The sequence below is a fragment of the Durio zibethinus genome, chromosome 11 (genome assembly GCF_047325235.1).
Source record: "Durio zibethinus cultivar Kanyao isolate XHJ-2024 chromosome 11, ASM4732523v1, whole genome shotgun sequence".
Classification (NCBI taxonomy): Eukaryota; Viridiplantae; Streptophyta; class Magnoliopsida; order Malvales; family Malvaceae; genus Durio; species Durio zibethinus.
In genome coordinates, this window is record NC_143172.1 from 18992607 (window position 1) to 19012241 (window position 19635).

The following is a 19635-nucleotide window of genomic DNA, read 5'->3' on the forward strand; positions in this document are numbered from 1 at the left end:
AACTTGGCCGAATAAGACAAAAATGAAGAAAAAGAAGAAAAAGACAATTCTTGTGTGGATAAGGATACCATATGTTATTTTGTTAGTGTCTAGAATCAATTTTTTTCACAGGGATAAATATCTTTTACAAATCAGCCCAATATCTACCTTAACTGATGATTATAATTATAAAAAATATTTTTTATTGCCATCTCCTTTAAATTTTGTGTCCCAATTATAGTTCACTTCCGGACTGAGCTTGGCCCAATATAGGAAAGTCTGCCTCCATATGAAATTTTATCCTGCAAACACAACAGGCCTCAAGTTCTATGGAACTCGATTGGTCCATCAGAGCACAATTTCACATTGCCCCCCACAAAAAACGCTTCACCAATCAAATCCGACTTGATCGAGAAAAATAATTGTTCATAAGCTATATAATCTAAATGTATTTGAAAATTTAATTGATAATTTGATGTACATTTATTTACTTTTAAAATGTTTATGTTTTATTACATGACTTAATATAAATTTGTGTAACGTATAATGTATCTTTCTTTTTTTTAAGTAATGTATAATGTATCTCTTAACCTTAGAGAATTGATAAATATGTATGGATTGTCAAATGTCTTTTAAATGATGTAATTTTTTTTCTTTTTGGTAACTACTTTAAAGACATAATGATCAAATAAAATACGTATTTCATGCACGTGGTAAAACTGTAATTTAAATCAGTTTGCAGTCGATTTTTCATAAATACTAATATTGTTTTAGTGGAAAATAAAAAGCATAAGAAGATTGCCATGTAATGTTATTGTCTATCTGGTACTGCTAAATCTTGTTGTACTCATAATTCAATAAAATTTAAAATGCGTGATTTGATAATCTGCTCAAAATCTCATAATTAAGCGTTTCAAGATGCAATTTGGTAAATGTGATACTTATCATATATACCAATCAATATAATTCCAAAAGAGAGATGATATGCTCCTAACTCTTAAATCTCTTAACTTTTGCCCATAGGGCAACTTTCCAAACCCCATTTTAGCATTATGAAATCAACATGTTTCCATTGATTTTTATGGAATTATTTGTTTCCATTGCCTTTTTAGTTTGATGTTGTTACCTTTAACATTTTCATACTTTAGTACAATTAAAGTCATTGATTCATCATCACAAAATACTCTTTTGATATCTTCGAAGTTCAATGTCATTCTTCTTCCATTTTTTGAGCTAAAAGAATAACGAGGAAAAAAAAATGCTTGAAACTTGCAACCAAGTAAACAAGTTAGGTCTTGAATTGGTGTTTTTTAAAAAAGAAAAAATTGTGTTATTGAGGACATGCTTGGACAAGAAACGAATACAAAGCGATTAATTGTAGATTTGAGATTGAGAAATTTATTACTATTGAAATGAAGTGATTATGTTTATTTATAATGAAATGAATCTTAAAATCATCCCCTAATTCAGTTACATTGTTAAAAAAAAAAATTGAAGAATTTGGCGTCCAAATTAGGGTTAGAGCAGAGTCCTACGAGGGCAGAATTAGATTGAGGAATCTAGACCGACTCCAAATACATAAATCAGAAGTACGATATTGCCCCTAAATTTTTTCCTGAATGGCCATAATATCGTCCACACTGGTACGTTGCAGTTTTGAGATGGAGCGGGTTTGTCGAGCACAGTAGGATATTAGACGAGCCAGTGAGGTCAAGTCCCGCGGAAAGACACAAGCGCGGGGCAAGCGCGTGAAAGGAAAGAAGGGCGGACATCCCAAGCCCAATTTTTGGAGGTAGTGGGTCCCACACTGAACTAAGCTCTTGATTTTCTCTCGCTCCCTCTATTTATTTACACATTGTGCATGGAAGAAAAGAGAAGAAGAAAAGGCCATTGAAAAGAAAAAAGAAAAAAAGAAAAGAAAAGAAAAGAGGGAGAGAGAGATCGCTGCAGCCTTCATTAGGGTTTAAGGGTTTTCTCTTTTCTTTTTTTTTTAAAATTAAATCAAACAAAACATAAACCTGTTTGAACATTGATTTTCTCTCCCTTCTGTTCTTTGTAAGTCAGCTTACTGCACGGCTTCCAGTGCAAATCGAACCCTCATTATTATTAGTATTCTTTTTGTGGGTTGTTTTAATCTAAAAAGCTTAATATTTTATTATATAGTTTCTGTCCTTTTACTCTTCTACAGATTCCAACAGTTAAAGAAAGAGAAAGAGAGAGAAGGTTCGATAACCTGTATCTATTCCCCTCACTGCAAAAACACTGACCTTGACCTTTGCTTACTGTACGACCCAGGAAGGTATTAACTTTTTTCTTTTTAATCTTCATACTGGGTTTGGTTTTTTGTTTTTGTGCATTTATGTCTTACAGCCTGTTTCTTTTCTTGAATTGTAAGAGAGAGGAAAAGGTCAACTGGGTCATACTTTGATTCTGGTTCAGTTTATTACTACATCATATATAGGATTTGAAAAGTGTGAATCAGTGAATGTGAAAGAGATAAGCTTTGCCTTTTTATGTTTTGGTTTTTGGTTTTCGGTTTTCGGTTTTTGATTTTGTCTTTCTTTTCTTTTCCATGTCATCTTTTTGAGGTCGCTTACTTTTTTTTTTTTTTTTTATGGGGTCGTTTTCCTTGTTAAATATACTGACAAACAATTGGTCAAGCATGCTGCTGGAAAAATTAGGGTTTTTCATATTTTTTAGTCTTTCCAGGGCGTTTTCAGCGATTTTCCCAGGCTGGGCTTAGGCAGAGAGATAAAAAGGTGTGAACTCTTTGAAGTATAAGATAAAAAAGTGGTCTCGCTTGTCCCGTTCCTTCCTTGTTTTCTCTTTCTTAAACTGACTTTCTTGACAGAGAGAGAGAGAGCAATAAGAGACTTCTAGAGAGAGAGAGAGAGAGGTGCGTTGAGTCATGCATGGGCGTTGACAAGGAGACAGCTTTTCTTCATTCTTTCTTGAGACGAAATTGTTAAAAAGGGTTAAGACTTTAGCTTAATCAGGGTATTGTTTGTAAGGTCAAATTTATGAACAAGAAAGAGAAACGAAATTGAAGCATGACCTTGTGAAAGTGGCAGTGACCGTTTCCAGGAACCTAGAAAAACAAACGAAATGAAATAATATAGAGGAAGTGAGATAAAGAAGAATTGGGTTTTTCGTTTCTTTTTCTTTTTCCTAATTTAATGAGTTTTGGGGGTCAAGATTAGTAGAGCGGCGACAGTGGTGGTATGGGTGCAAGGATTGTTGTGGCTGATATTGTTCCACACAGCAACATGCTAAGTGATGCCATTGTTGAGCCACCTCTTCTCACCCAACATATTCCCAAATCTATGCAAAGCTCTCCTTCCTTCTATCTCTCCTATGTATTGCCTCGTCTCTCTCTCTTCTCTCTCCCCAGTGCAATTGTCCTTTAATTAATTTATTACCTACTTTATTATTTTTTGTTTTGATCTTGGCTGTATATTTGTTATTATTTTTAAGATGGTCATTTAATAGGGCCACTTGCTTTTGGTGCAGAAAAGAATGGATGGTCATGGTGAGATGGGGCTGATTGGAGAAAACTTTGATCCGGGTTTAGTTGGGAGGATGAGGGAAGATGGATATGAGAGTAGGTCTGGAAGTGGTAATTTTGAAGGTGCATCCGGTGATGATCAGGATGCTACTGATGATGGACCGCCTAAGAAGAAGAAGTACCACAGGCACACTCCACATCAAATACAAGAGCTTGAATCGTATGCTTGCTTATCTTTGATTTCTTTCAAGGAATTTTTTAATTTGGAATTTGATCATCAAACTTTCCATGGATTTGCATATTGAAGTTTATTTCTTTGTCTTTATTTTGTCTAGTTTCTTCAAGGAGTGTCCTCACCCGGATGAAAAACAAAGAATGGAACTTAGCAGGAGGCTGGGCTTAGAGAGCAAGCAAATAAAATTTTGGTTTCAAAACAGGAGAACCCAAATGAAGGTAAGCTGATAATCTGTTTTGCTCTTTTTTAGTCTTGATGATGAGTTCTAAACTTGAGTTCGAGATCGCTAATAATGAAAACTTATCGGTTAAACCAGACCCAATTGGAACGCCATGAAAATGTAATTCTTAGACAAGAAAATGATAAACTCCGGGCCGAGAATGATTTGTTGAAGCAGGCCATTACTAGCCCGATATGCAACAGTTGTGGTGGTCCAGCAGTGCCTGGTGAAATATCTTACGAACAGCACCAACTTAGGATTGAGAATGCTCGATTAAAAGATGAACTAAGCCGGATATGCGCTTTAACGAACAAGTTTTTGGGCAGGCCTTTGTCGTCCTCGGCCAGTCCTATTCCTTCCCAGGGCTTAAACTCCAATTTGGAGCTTGCAGTAGGAAGAAATGGTTTTGGTGGTTTAAACAATGCAGGCACTACATTGCCAATGGGATTTGAATTTGTTGATGGGGATATGACGCCATTAATGAAATCTTTGGCCAATGAAATGCCATATGACAGGTCAGCCTTCGTAGATGCTGCTTTGGCAGCTATGGATGAATTAATTAAGATGGCACAGATGGATAATCCTCTTTGGATCAAAGGCTTGGGCGGTGGGATGGAAACCTTGAATCTTGATGAGTACAGGAGGACTTTCTCCTCTCGCATTGGCATCAAACCAAGTGGATATACAACTGAGGCTACAAGGGAAACTGGCCTGGTTTTCCTTCGTGGCTTGGCTCTTGTAGAGACACTAATGGATGTGGTATGCCACCAATTTGCTTGTTGCTCTGCTTTTGTTGTTCTATTGAAATTCCTATCTGCTGTTAGGATTTGATCATGTGTTTTGCCTTTTTGATACACTTCTTTTTAGAATCTGAGAAAGAAAAGTTTATTTTTTCTGCATATAATCTCTGGTAGTGTTTTTGTCTACTTTCATGTCACCTTTACATTTCATCTGATATATATTGATCTGGTTAAATTAATTTCACTTCTAGTAGAGATGGTGATTTTGGTTGCTGCAGATGGTTCATCACTATTTTATTGATTGAATCTTAAAAATAAAAATGTTTGGAAATTGTTGTTTGACTAGATCTTTTTCTGCTATTTTATGAATAGAATCGTTGGGCAGAAATGTTTCCCTGCATGATTTCTAGAGCAGCTACTGTTGATGTGCTATCCAGCGGTACGGGTGTAACCAGAGACAATGAATTGCAAGTGGTATTTTCTCTGCCATCTGTCTTTATTACTTTTGCTGCTTAGCTGGGCCTTATGAATATCATACTCTGCAGATTGATGCTGAATTTCAAGTGCTTTCGCCTCTGATTCCTGTCCGTCATGTGAGATTCATCCGGTTCTGCAAGCAGCATTCTGAGGGTGTGTGGGCTGTGGTTGATGTTTCTATTGATGCTATCCAAGATGCTGCGAGTACACTGATGTTTCCTAACTATAAGAGGCTTCCTTCTGGCTGTGTTATCCAAGATATGGACAATAAGTACTCCAAGGTAAATGCTAATTTGATATTTTATTTTGTTCTCTAAATTTTTTCTGAATGAAACGTGTACTTGATATTTACCTGCTCATTCAGCATGCATTGCACTTATATGTTTTCCTAAAGGTATTTAATGAGGTGGTTGTTGTAACTACAACTTCTGAGTTTGGTTGAGACTCCGTGAAGGGGAAAAAAATATGCACTTGGACTGCAGTCTCAGTCCCTCTTGACTTGTGCTTTGCTGAATTTAATAGTCCTGTTATGACTCACCTAATTTCCCTTCTCTTTGATGGGGTAGCTAATAAGATATAGTAGGATTTCACCTAAGAATCTGAAGCTTTAATTATTATTTTTTTCAAGAAGATGCTTGTTAAATCATTTTAAAATTTCAGTTTCAAAGCCAAGTTTTCTTATGTCTATACTTAATTAGTCCACTGCTGCTGGCAGAGTTGGGCGAATCAAGGTTACAGTCACAGCTTGATGTTAGTATAATCTTGAGTGTGCCTTAATCATAATCTTTATATGCTGGCAAATCCTTGGAATTATCAATTGTTCTATAAATTATATTTTGATGTTTCTATTCCTATCTTCCTTTCTCTCTTGGCGCCTTTTTAATTGTCCACGAGGTGATTTGACCTGGATCCAGTCGTTATCTTGTAATCTTTAGAACCCCGTGTTATGTGGCTCTTTGATTACTTCATTTAAATAATGTCACACTTATAATTTAAAATTTGACAGAAAATGTCTATTCAAGGTTTGTGCTTCTATTTTCTAATTATGTAGACATTCTTTGTCCCATTTACCAGGACTACTCGTATTGGACTTGATTTAGCCCTCTCTGATCTTGTCTATGCCTTCATGAAGGAGTGTGTTGAAGTTTCAACGATATTTCTTCTTAACAAAATAAGAAGGAAAATCTTATAAAGGGACTAAGAAAATTTTTCTCATGCACTTGACTGTTCGGTGAAATTTACCAATCTAGTTTTGAGTCTACCGGGAGTCATGAACCCATTTATGCTTTTTTATCTCACTTTATCACCAACTTGATAATGGTTATTTAGAGAACATTTCCCGCCAAACTTGTAGAGACAGTATAAGTTACTATGCTTTGTCTAGTAATACCATGATAGATATGGCTTATAAAAGAATCCTTTATTGAACAATTTTAAAACTTGAGATGAATGAAGCTAAAAGATCTTATCCATTTTTTGTTTTTTTCCATAAAATTCATGACAGCCTTCTAGAAGAACTCATGAAGATTGGATTGATATTTGTTGCGAGCATGCATGCTTACAAATAGTTTAATGCAGGTTACATGGGTGGAACACTCAGAATATGATGAGAGCACTATCCACCACCTCTTGCGCCCGTTAATCAGTTCTGGTTTTGGCTTTGGTGCGCAGAGGTGGGTTGCCACTCTCCAAAGGCAATGTGACTGCTTGGCAGTACTAATGTCTCCTGACATCCTTGGTGAAGATGATACAGGTTTCTCCTTTTTAACTGCTACATCATTTTTTTTTTACTTCTTTGACAAATATGGAGGAGTCCTCTTCTAATACATGCTATTGTGGCACAGGAATTACTACAGCTGGGAGGAAAAGCGTGTTAAAGCTTGCACAGCGCATGACATGTAACTTCTGTTCTGGAGTTTGTGCTTCAAGTATGCATAAATGGGACAGGCTTAGTGTTGGTAATGTGGGCGAAGATGTAAGAGTGATGACCCGGAAGAATATAAATGATCCTGGTGAGCCTCATGGGGTTGTGTTGAGTGCTTCGACTTCTGTTTGGATGCCTATAACACAGCAAAGGCTGTTTGATTTCTTGCGGGATGAACGGATGCGGAGTCATTGGGACATTTTGTCCAATGGTGGCCCAATGCAGGAGGTGGTCAATGTTGCCAAGGGCCCGCAACAAGGGAACTGTGTGTCTCTTGTTCGTGGCACTGTAAGTATTCACCATTTAGATTTATTAGACTTTGAATGCAGATATCTTAGATTTTCTAGTCCAGCCATTTTCTTTTTTTCATGTCCCTTTTTTTTTTATTTATTGGGATGTATAGTTCCTTTTCATGCAACTTTGCAGGCCATTAATGCAAATGAGAACAACATGCTAATTTTACAAGAAACATGGAGTGATGCCTCAGGTGCAGTAGTGGTGTATGCACCTGTTGACATGTCGTCAATGAGTGTGGTGACGAACGGTGGTGATTCGGCATATGTGGCACTCTTACCATCAGGATTTGCAATTCTTCCTGGTATTTCACCTAGTTACCGTGGTGGGCAAAGCAACTCCAATGGACCATTGATGAAACCTGACATCGATGGGAGTATAAGCAGTGGATGCCTACTTACAGTTGGATTTCAGATTTTGGTGAATAGCATTCCTACTGCTAAGCTAACAGTGGAATCAGTTGAAACTGTTAACAATCTCATCTCCTGCACAATTCAGAAAATCAAAGCTGCCCTTACATTAACATAGCTAGAGCAGCTGAGTAAGGTGCTGCTTAGCAAATTTACATTTATATTTTGTGCTTTTGTGAAAGAAAAAAAAAAAGGATAGATATGTGGAAGTAAATGACATTTAGTAGAATTGGAAGGAAATGGAGCTTGAGATGTTGGGTTTCAAGTCAAGAACGAACCGCTCATTTAGAATTTTTGTTCTACCGTGAATCTGAACAGCAAGGATACTTGATTTTCATACTTGTTCGGGGCAGGGAGATTGTGGTTCGGGCATTGACTTTGTAGACCTGTGAGATGCTCTGCTCATAATTTGTGAGTTGGGAAACTTGTTTTTGTTAAATTAGTCAAGTTACAGAGAAAACACAATATGGACATTGCAAGACTGGTCTTGACTTTGTGTTTTGAATTTAATCAAGATCGTAGGCCACCGGTCTTTTACTTGTTTGCAGTTTGGTTTTATTTTTCTTTTATGTTTTTAATCTGAAATGACCTGGCACTCCAGGGGTCCCAACCTCTGCGTTTGGTTGTTGTTGGTTGTATGTTTTTCCCACATGCTTTGTTTAATTTAAGATTTCTTTTCTGAGATGGTGTGGGGACGATGCAATGTATCATTTCTCCCGAGCGTCTTTCTGAAACGGGAGCCCTTCTTTATATTTTTTTTATTTCTTTTTTTAAATAATTGAGGTTAAAATTATTTCAATCACAATTAAGGTTTTTTAAGGATTCACCACTTGTAATTGAGGTTTTTTACGTAATGTTGCTACTAAAACATATTTTTATTTTTTTGCAAAAACAACCCCAAGAAAAGGAGGCTTAAAGGCTTTTTTTTTAATTAATAAAAACTATATTTTGCCAAAAACTATATCCGCATTTGGATCCAAAATAAACCCATAGGCCAAGTCCTAGGCCTAGGGTTTATTAACAAATTAAGAGTTAGATCTTTTCCCTTCCAGCCCACAATTTATCAAGCCTTTCTTTGACCTAGCTAGCATTGCCTACCTGCCTGCCTGTTCCCCAAGTTCCCCGGCCCCTGCTTCAAACTCTTGTTTTCTGTTACACCATCCATTTGCATTTACAAGTTTCAATTTCTTTGCCACTCCCAATCCAAAACCCTAAACCTGGACATAATCCACTAACAATAATCAATCTCAAACAATGCTGGTTTTCTTCACTTACGCTTCCAATCTCTTCAAACCCAGAAGCCGATCGCCTCTCACACCTCTCCCTTTAACTCTCTTTTACGACATCCCGTCCAAAAAGCCCATGTCTCAATCCACCTCTATCCCCAAAAAACAGCTAAGAGTCCGCGACCACGGTTTCGACAACTACATGGAAGTCGAGAAGAAGACCCGCAAAGTCCTCAAATTCCAATCCCTCATCCTTTCCCAACCAAGCCATACCCTCCCCATCTCTCGTTTCGACTCTCTCGCTCGTCGCCTTGGTCTCGGCTTCAAAGAAAACGAAGCCGGCGCTTATCTCCTTAAATTCCCTCACGTTTTTGAAATCTATGAGCACCCAGTTCTTAGAATCCTCTATTGTAGGCTAACCCGGAAGGCGCTTCTCCAAATTGAGCAAGAAAAAGAAGCACTCAATGCCCAGATACCTGACGCGGTGACCCGGTTAAGGAAGTTGCTTATGATGTCGAATACGGGTCGGTTAAGACTGGAACACATTCGGATTGCAAGGAAAGAATTCGGGTTGCCTGATGATTTCGAGTACTCACTAATTCTCAATTATCCACAATTTTTTAGATTGTTTGATGCTCAAGAGACTAGGAATAAGTACATTGAGATTGTTGAAAGAGATCCTAAGTTAGCTGTTTGTGCTGTAGAGAAAGTTAGGGAGAGAGAGTATAGAGAAAAAGGATTTGACGCTGAGGATATTAGGTTCTCATTTATTGTGAATTTTCCGCCTGGGTTTAAGATAGGTAAGTACTATAGGATTGCCGTTTGGAAGTGGCAACGCATTCCATATTGGTCACCTTATGAGGATGTGTCTGGTTATGATTTGAGGTCATTAGAAGCTCAAAAGAGGATCGAAAAGAGGGCGGTAGCAACTATTCATGAGTTGTTGACATTGACTGTAGAGAAGAAGATTACGTTGGAGAGAATTGCACATTTTAGGATGGCAATGAATTTGCCTAAGAAGTTGAAGGATTTTCTGCTTCAGCATCAGGGAATATTTTATGTTTCAACAAGGGGGAATTATGGGAAGCTTCACACAGTGTTTCTTAGGGAGGCTTATAGGAAAGGGGAGTTAATTGAGCCAAATGATTTGTATTTGGCGAGACGGAAGTTGGGCGAGTTAGTTTTATTAAGCCCTAGGAAGGCAAAGGTGGATAGGGAACTGGTTAGCTATAGGAGGGATAGAGAAGGCAATGAAATAGCGTGTGCTAGACGAGACTATACGGAGAATGATATTGAAGATTTTGGGGTTGAGGGTAAAATCAGGCAAGATGGCAAGGGAAATGATGATTTAGATTCAAATATGGTTTCCGATTTTGAATCTCGTTATACAGATGAGAATGAGGATTTTGATGAAACTATGGGTCAAAAGGAGGATACTTGTGTAACTGAATAACAAGACTCTGTTTTTGTTGTTTTAGTCTTTTTTTAATTTGGTAATATTGAACTCATAATGAGTCAGACGTGACAATGAAGGACTATCCTTAGTATTCGCTAAGCATCAACTCCCAAAGGACATTTTGGATTAAGGATTGCCATGTAAGATCTTCAGAGTGTCAATGGGTTTCTAAGTTGTAGGTGGAACTAGCATCTCATTTGTGCTTAATTATAACTTCAGGCTTTGATGGACCACTCACAGAGTGGGTGAATACTTGAGGTTGGTTAAATTTTAATGGGATGGACTATTGGAGCTGAAGCCATCTATACTGCCATTGTTCTTGCCTGTGTTACTCACCAAAGAAAGAAGTTGAAAATTTTCATCAGGTAAAAGGAAATAAGAAGCTCCCACAAGTTTTTGCTCCATGAAGTTGCTTATGCAATCATGAAAGTCTCACATTTCTCATATTCACAAATTATATTACTTATATATGTTTATGTTGCTGCATGTGCTTGTATGGGTGGCATCAGGAGAGCATATTATTCTTTTCTATTCTGATTTTGCCTATTCCTTTCCAGTTTAATGTTCTGTTGGTTTCATGATGAGTTGAATTAACCTTCTGTTGTTGGTTTATACCATATTACCATTGCATACCCGTTATCTTTCTTCATATTTGGTTATTTGTTGCTGTTCATGGAAGCCAATAGTTCATTTATCAGGAGTGCTTCTCAAGAGGAGTTTGAAAGCTTCTGAGTCAGCAGATGCTTTTTATTTTTCCCCTCTCTTCTCTTCATCTGTATTTTGATGTTCCATTCTCCCTTTTATATTTCTATATAGAGGTTCTTTCTTTGTGTTTGGAAGAAAAAGAAAAAAAAAAAAAAAAGGGAAAATACAGGGTGGGTTAAGCAGGTGGATGGGTGTTTTGTTTCTCAGTGCAAAGCTTTATTGGTTCTTGCAGAGAATTTTAGGCAGGTCTTAGGCTGGAAATAGGTATCCCTGTTCCGTGATAATGTGTGTAGTCCTTTTATTTACGTTTTCCAGTCTAGAATATATTTTTCAATTTTTCAGGGACTAATCCTTAACAGTGAGTCATTCAAGGAATGCATGGATGTACAATAGGGTCTAAACAAATAGTCAAATACTAGCATTTTTGTTGCAAATGACTGTTGTTTCCTTGATGACTCTAGTGTGACAAGTTTTTAAGATGATAATTATACTGGATTTTAATCAAAGGCATTGGCTTAAAGTTTTCTTTTTATCATTTTTGGCATATATGGAAAGAACTTTGAGGAGTCTGCTTGTATGGTCAACCAGACTCTGAAATGCTTTCTTCCAATTAGGCATCATATAAAGTTTGCATATTCTCTGGTCTGAAGAACTTGTTTTATCGAACTAATCTGTCTATCATGTTATAAACAAAAGGCAGACCTGATGGATTTTGTGGCTGAAAGTTTTTTTGGTTGGTTTATATTGGGTCTTGATGAGATGAATGTGGAGACAGGCAATGATAACAGCCCAAAAGATGATACTAGAAAGGAGTCTTCCAGTAAATCTCCTACTTCTTATGACATGATGGCTTTCATGTGTAATTACTTGGAGGCTCTATAGATTGATCATATTGTAGTATTAGTCCAGTTTGTTTTTTTTTTCCCCAATTGTAGTATTAGTCCAGGTGAAATTAGGTAGCTAAGGAGTCAGACAGGTCTGAACTAGATTTTGGGATTTGATGCTTTTACAATGTCCACAATCCACTAGGAGACCACAGGGGATTTATCGGAGATCTGGGATTTAATTTCTTGCGATGAAGGAAAAGACTTTTGTTTTACATTCCAACTTTGTTAATATGCAAAAGTAGAAAAATCTTGTTTTCCATTACAGAAAATTCTTTTCATGTCGAGTTGATATAGCAGGGCGGTAAGTTAATAGTTTATATAAAGTTGCTTTTGTATTTAAATTAATTACATTTGTGCAATAAGTTAGGCCATTTGAGTGGAGCAGAAGCTGAGACTTGTGTACAAAAGTTGAGGACACAAGTTGGTTGGTTGGCTGTTTTGGCTTGAAAATCAAAACCAAAAAAGATCTAAATTCTAAATTATAGTGCGTGTTACGTATGTGTTAAGTATCGCAAACCAAGTGTATCTCTAGGAGTATCCACTGAAAATAACAGATACCAATATGGTGTTTGACGAGTATAAAATTCCTAATTGGATATGTATTTATTTTAGAATAATGATGATGAAGCAAATTGCAATTATTAATTTGATATTCACTCGTTTTCTTGGTAAACCGTTGAATCCCAGATTCTGTCCGCCCGAATCCTGGAAGTAGGTTTGCCATATGACTGTGAAGTGTGAACATAATACAAGTAGAAGGCGTCACGGGGCTTTATATTACTGATTGTCCAAACACATAATTCGTGGCAGCAGGTTGCTTTGTAATTGTGATACCCGAGCCACAACTCTATAATCAGCAGCACTGTTCATGGCGAGTCAAAGATTGGTTTTGATTATCAAACCCTTTTTCTGTCTTTGTATATTTGTCGATTCTATTGTGAAAATTTCAATAATCCGATGAAAATGGAAAGATAATATTCTAAAATAATTGTAGCAATAATAGTTTATGCTAATCTTAGTATTGTTACTCCAATCATTACTAATACATTTTGTATTTGTTTTGGGTGGACTGGTGTTCTCTCAACTGCCGAATTGGCCATTTTCCCATCTGTCAACCGCCCACATTCCCCACAAATTACCCAAACTCGAGGTAAACTTGATGAGACTAATCTCCTGTCTGATCTACTCACAGTTTTTCATTTCAAACAAGTCATCCCTTTGTCATCTCCGGCAAACTGATCATCATCCAACCAATCAAGTAATAGATAACCGGCCAACAGAGAATTTTAAGTGCTGATCGTTGTTGATCTGGTTGATGAACAATATCTGCATCCTGGTTGTCGTACTCTGTCAAGTAGCAGATATTTTCTCTTTTGGCAGACACGAGGGGGCACGCGCTTTACGACCTTTTAACGCCAGGTGGCCCAACATGGACTCAGGGGCCGGGGCGTAGGACTTGTACATTTACTTGGTTGAAGCATTAGTAAAAAATAGTCGGTTATTATTATTTTTGAAAAAAAAAGTAGTCAGCTATTATAATTCTGTAAAACTAGTTTTTTAGCTGTTTAATCTAAAAATAGAAGAAAATTTTGAACCAGTAAATATCAATTGTAGTTGTTTTTTTTTTTAAAAAAAAAAACAATTTTGTTACATGGGAATTGGGATAGTGGATTTGGAAAACAATAAAGCTAAAGCGAAATGAAATTGCCATCTGGCATCCATTTTTGTTAAGAAAAAAACAAAAACAATGTTGAAAACAAAACAAAACCAAGACAGAGAGAGAAAGGAAAGGTAAAGTGAATGTTAGAACGTAGTTTGATTTGCCAACAACAACCCTCTGTTTCTTCTCTATTTGTCCTCCAACCAAAGAACAGCAAAACTGAAACAAAGAAAACCAAGAAATCTGCCAAATCGAAGAAAACAAACCGAAAATTAAAAAAAAAAGTCTGCTACGTCATCCTCTCCCATAGTTGTGTACAAGTACTTGGGAAAGATAGCAAAACACGAAACTCTCCGCCACCACCCCCCTGCAACCATTTTATTGTTGCTTTTTAAAATTTTTTATTTGAATTATGTTCTACGTCAGTTGACCTAATTTCAATTCCCATACAAAAGAAGAAGAAGAAAAAAAAAGGATCATCCGTAAATCCTAACATAAAACAGATACCTGAGAGAGGAAGAGGAAGAGGAAGAGAAAAAAAAGAGTATCAAAATGGGAAATTCGTTTGGGTGCTCAGCTTCAGGGGAGAGATTAGTGTCGGCTGCCAGAGATGGGGATTTGGTGGAAGCCAAGATGCTTCTGGATTTCAATCCATGTCTTGCTAAATATTCCACTTTTGGTGGCCTTAATTCTCCTCTTCATTTCGCTGCTGCCAAAGGCCACAACGAGGTTTCTTTTTTTATCTTCCGCTATATTTTCACCTTTATTTTCCCCTTTGGCTTGGGGAAGGTTTAACATTTGCTTTTTGAATTATATTTTGGTGAGCTTTTTTCAGATTGTTACTTTATTGCTCGACAATGGAGCTGATGTTAATTCCAGGAATTACTGTGGCCAGGTAACAGGTTTATCCGTTTTTTATCTGGGTCTTTTTTTTTTTTTTAATTGTTGCTGATTGTGTTTGTTTCTGAAATTTCAGAATGAATGTTTGATATGATAGTTTTCAGGTGCAGATTTTTAGTTGTCGGTTTAGTTCTGTTTCTAAAGTTCCTATGTAGATTTTAAATTTTGGCATTTGATTGTATGAATTTGCGATTTGGAATCAAAATTGGAGCTATCGGACATACTTTGGAAGAAAATTCTTCTGGTCGGCTAACCTTTCTAGACAGTTTACCATATTGGTTTTAGAATTTGTTTAACATGATTTTAGATTCCAAATCTGATTCTGTGGAATTCCAAAGCCGGCTTGTAAGAATATGGACTTGAAATTCTGTTCTCTGCTAAGCAACAAATGGAATCAATCTGGAGTATAACTAACTTTTAAGTCTTTCTTTACGTTTGAATTTGAAAGACGGCATTGATGCAAGCATGTAGATACGGACACTGGGAAGTTGTACAGACCCTTCTGCTTTTTAGATGCAATGTGAGTATCAGATTTTTTTTTTTTTAACTTTTATTATTACTCACAAAATATGACTATTTAAAGGTTTCTTAGTTATAACAGGAGTGGATCCTACTTGCACATGAGAGCATCATTTGGGTTTTAATGAAATTTCCTTTCCTAAAACTTAAAGGAAACTTATTCAAATGTTTGTTGATTAGTTGATGACCGTTTTTACTTTACTTCCTTATAAGGTTACGAGAGCAGATTATCTAAGTGGGAGAACTGCTCTACATTTTGCTGCTGTAAATGGACACATAAGATGCATAAGGTTAGTTGTAGCTGATTTTGTTCCTAGTGTTCCTTTTGAAGCTATAAACACCCAAATTGAAGGTGAAAGAGGGGATGCTGTGGCTGTGAGGAACAAAAATGACCAAAGGTGTGTGTTTTATTACTTCCTGAACCTCCATTTGCTCCTGCTGGAGCTGATTTGAATTTAATTGGATAATTTTGTCCATGATTTATTGCATGTGATATTGTGAAAAAGATTAATCAGAAAAGAAAAACTATTTTACAGCAAAAACTCAGTTTTGGGTGAAAATGCTTGATGCTCATAACAGACATATTTCTCCTATTGATCTCAATTGCTATTGAATTACTCAACCTTTGATGCCAAAAGTTCTTGGCACTGTTGTCATGTGCTAATTATGTAACTTATTACCATGCAGTGCACTGTCAAAGTTTGTAAATAAGGCAGCTGATGGTGGAATTACTGCTCTTCATATGGCTGCATTAAATGGGTATTTTGATTGTGTACAGCTTTTATTAGACCTTCATGCTAATGTTTCTGCCGTCACATTTCATTATGGAACATCAATGGATTTGATAGGTGTGGTTTTCTTTTTGCTTTTTCCATGGATGATTGCCTTTTGATTAAAACTTCTGGGTGTTATGGTTACCCCCCTTTTTCTTTTCTGGGCAGGAGCTGGAAGCACTCCTTTGCATTACGCTGCTTGTGGGGGAAACTTGAAATGCTGCCAGGCAAGACTTATACACAATGTTTTTGCACCCATCTGTAGTTTTTCTTGAATCGAATATTATGTTATTCTTTTGTCTGCAGATCCTTCTAGCAAGAGGAGCCAGTCGAGTGACTTTGAATTGCAATGGGTAACGTGCCTTTTGATCTCTTTCTGTTCTTGTTTGTTTGCTCTTCTAGTATGGTTGTTATTTCAGTTCTGCACCTATCATGGCTAACTGAGTTATCTGTATTTTCTCAGTTGGCTGCCACTTGATGTTGCAAGGATGTGGGGTCGTCATTGGCTTGAACCCTTGCTGGCACCTAATTCTGACATAACCATACCTAGATTTCCCTCTTCCAACTACTTGTCCTTACCTCTTTTGAGTGTACTTAACATAGCAAGGTAATCCTATAACTACCATGGTTTACAGTCTAGGTATTATTGTGAGAAAAATGCAATTAGAGAAACTTTACAAGATTCTTAGTGATCAATATGTGGCTAGTGTGGCTGCAGCAATGCAATTTCTTTTTTGCTGGTATAATGATTCTTCTTGCCGGACTTACTCTTTTTTAAGGTTGAAACTTTTAGGTGATGAGTTAGGAATAATCATGTAGTTTAAAGGAACTTGTTTCTTCCATGTTTCACGTGAAAATTAGGCGTCTCGTGTATCATGTCTAAATCAGGATGTGTAGGCTTCATTTTAAGATGCAAAGCTTGGTGCTGGATAATTCCTAGACCATGAAGAATGTTACTGTTTAAAGCTCCGATTGTAAGGATTGTTCATTCCTCCAGTTTTTTCTGCTTCAAATAAGGTGAAAATTTTTAAAACTTCATCTTGCTTGGAGAATGGGAGTGATCATAAATTATATTATAAAGTTGTATAAAGTGGTAAAGGGTCACGCTTTGTCTTAAATTCATTTCACAGAGCCTATATTACATTCAACCACCGTTGGTTTGCTTCAATTTTCCTGTTTCTCAAGTTTCTGCAATCAAGTTTTTTTTTGCTTTTTTTTTGCTAGTATGTGTTATTGGCAGTAATGGTTTACCTATGGAGTGTGGATTATGGAAAAGTTTCGTAAGAAGACTTGAAATTTGTTTGCAGTTATTTAGATAAAAATAGATAAAAATGGTATGGGTTGTTGCAACCTGATATTATGGTATTGCCATTAGCCATATTGAAGGGAGTTATTTCCAAAAAGCTATCTGTGTCTTAATCCAGCAAATCTTACCCTTAGTGCTAAAAACTTTAGTTGGTTTTGAGTTAAGCACTTAAAACAACTCGATGCTTTAGGTTGTTCAACATCCTAAAAATTGTTATGGTGCATCGCCTTCATTTTGGCTATTGTTTGCAGGGAATGTGGGTTGCAGTCCTCAACAACCTTCTTCTCAGATGATGCTGACACTTGTGCTGTGTGCCTTGAAAGAGCATGTAGTGTTGCTGCCGAAGGTATTCTTCAACTTGCTCTTTTCATAATTTTGGTCTGTATTCCCTGTACCTTTCTTTCTTGAAAAAAATGCTGGCACAAAGCATCCAACTGCTTTGATCACTATGTTCATCAATTTGTTATTGTTTTCCTTATTGACTTTAGCATCCCTTTTTGTGACTTTATGAACATGACCACGCTAGTCTTCCAGTTGGGGCATTGGAACTTGGAAGACAAGGCAGGGGATACATATTAGATTTAGAAGTTATTTTTAATGTCATAGCATAGAAAAACTTAATGTTATAGTGAGTTAGGAGGCAAGTTGGCGAGTACATCCATATAGTTAACCCAGTGCTAGAGCTTTCCAAACCAATTAAGAAATATGATCTAGATTTCTAGAATATTCATATCTGAAGAAGTTTGTACAGAGGCCTTGATTTACTAACTGTTTGAGAGTGAGCAGCTGTTGTTTCTTTCTTTTTCTTTTTTCCTAACGTATGCAAGACCAACCGGGACATAACTATTCTATACAAAAGTAAATCGTGTATTTTGTTTTGCAAAAGAAATTATGATTTTAGCTCATAATCAAAATATATTTGCATTTGTTTTTGTATCCATACACGACTTCAGCTTTTTGTTTCTATAAGTAAAATGCAAAAGCGAAAGTAACATCCATAATGAGCTTAAATGTATAGCAAAATGAGTGAGGAACTCTCTTGGATTATCAACTTCACTTTTACATTTTCTACTGATGTATTTATCATTATGCTAAACATCAAGTTATAATTGTAAGGGCTCTCATCAATTCATTTATCTCTTCAGGATGTGGGCATGAGCTATGCGTAAGGTGTGCACTCTATCTTTGCTCAACAAGCCACATTCCTTCCAATATGGTGGCCCAACCTGGGTCTATTCCATGCCCACTCTGTAGACATGGCATTCTATCCTTTGCCAAGTTGCCCAGCTCCCCCGCAAAGGAACTTAAGCTACATCTATCCCTAGGCCTCTGTACCCCATGCATGCTTCATCCTCGTGATGCCGATTGCCCGTCACCAGCTTCAAAGATCCGGAAGAATTGCGATGCATCAGTTTCTTCCGATCTTTTATGTCCGGTTACATGTAGTCCATTTCCTTCTGTTGCCATCCCTTTGTGCACCTGCAATGACAGTCGTTGCCCCTCCTTTGAACCTCGAGAGGCAGAAACACAAGATGAATCTCCAAGACCATCACAAGCTACATCAATTGACCAAGATAAAATTGAAGGACCAAGACTGGAGAGAACAACCTGTTCAAGCATGTTTTGGGGCAGAAGGAGCTGCAGTAGAGAGCATCAATGCAACTCAGAAATAAATGCTTGACTGGTTTCTTATGTAGTTGATCTATTCTACCAAAGAGCTCCGGCGGTGACCAGAGACGTATTTAGCACTTGCCGAAATCTTAAAAAAAAAATTTTGGTTAGAATTATGTAATTATTACAAGTTGAAGAAAGTTTTAATTTTGTTTCCATTGAAATTTAATTAGCATTTCTCTTTAGCATTAATGCATAAAGTACTATGAAATTTCACTAGTAATTCAAATTCGGGTATTTGAATAAAGGGATATACATGCATTTTATTGTACTAAATGGACACTGACACAGGTGTTTAAAACTCTACAACCTTGTCATTATGTTGAGAAATACAAAATGATGCAATCAACAACTTTGTCTTACAAATAGATGTTCACCAAAAAAGATTATAATTTGACCCACCTTCCTCCCATAACCATCCAACCACCAAGGTAAGGCAATTAGAAAACCCTTAACTTCTTACAAAAAGTTGAAGTAAATTTCACCGTTGGTCATATAACTTGGATCAACATTTTTATTTTAGACATTAACTTTATTAATTAGATCAAATTTAATCACTTTATCAGATTTCATTAAATAATTAACCAAAAAAAAAGAAAAAGTGATTGTCAAGTAAATTGTTACATAAACAACCGCATCAACATTTTTTTTTTTTTGGTGAAAACCATATTAACATTTTTAAAATACAAAATATTGGAAAGAAATAATCACCACAAATCCAATTCCATCAAATTCAAATTGGTAGTCA

General features: G+C 36.6%; 3 protein-coding genes across 12 annotated transcripts; all 3 read left to right on the top strand.

The window, feature by feature from the left end:
• The first annotated feature begins 1853 nt into the window (after positions 1–1853).
• On the top strand, positions 1854–8331 carry LOC111289706 (homeobox-leucine zipper protein ANTHOCYANINLESS 2-like). Of its 9 annotated transcripts, XM_089768168.1 has the most exons (12): positions 1854–2034; positions 2168–2278; positions 2689–2738; positions 2831–3335; positions 3490–3704; positions 3820–3937; positions 4036–4698; positions 5052–5153; positions 5225–5437; positions 6735–6909; positions 7001–7368; positions 7507–8331. In XM_089768168.1, exons 4-12 carry the CDS (start codon positions 3201–3203, stop codon positions 7900–7902), a joined length of 2385 nt encoding a protein of 794 aa, XP_089624294.1. In that variant the 5' UTR covers positions 1854–2034; positions 2168–2278; positions 2689–2738; positions 2831–3200; the 3' UTR covers positions 7903–8331. The 9 variants fall into 9 exon arrangements, with proteins under 9 accessions (XP_089624294.1, XP_089624295.1, XP_089624299.1 ...); XM_089768169.1 differs by having other exon boundaries at positions 1854–2278; XM_089768173.1 differs by lacking the exon at positions 2689–2738 and having other exon boundaries at positions 3175–3335; positions 7001–7372.
• A 545-nt stretch (positions 8332–8876) lies between these two features.
• LOC111289708 (protein ROOT PRIMORDIUM DEFECTIVE 1-like) lies at positions 8877–13656 on the top strand. Of its 2 annotated transcripts, XR_016346440.1 has the most exons (2): positions 8877–10831; positions 12746–13656. XR_016346440.1 is itself a non-coding variant. In XM_089768175.1 (1 exon), exon 1 carries the CDS (start codon positions 9039–9041, stop codon positions 10461–10463), a length of 1425 nt encoding a protein of 474 aa, XP_089624301.1. In that variant the 5' UTR covers positions 8880–9038; the 3' UTR covers positions 10464–11098. The 2 variants fall into 2 exon arrangements, 1 of the variants encoding a protein (XP_089624301.1); XM_089768175.1 differs by lacking the exon at positions 12746–13656 and having other exon boundaries at positions 8880–11098.
• A 195-nt stretch (positions 13657–13851) lies between these two features.
• Positions 13852–19051, top strand: LOC111289707 (E3 ubiquitin-protein ligase XBAT33-like). The gene is given in 11 exon segments (XM_022880961.2): positions 13852–14447; positions 14554–14613; positions 15067–15138; positions 15351–15535; positions 15825–15985; positions 16079–16137; positions 16217–16263; positions 16374–16517; positions 17468–17562; positions 18362–18813; positions 18815–19051. Coding segments are annotated over 11 exon segments (1527 nt in total). The 5' UTR covers positions 13852–14270; the 3' UTR covers positions 18890–19051.
• Positions 19052–19635: the final 584 nt, after the last annotated feature.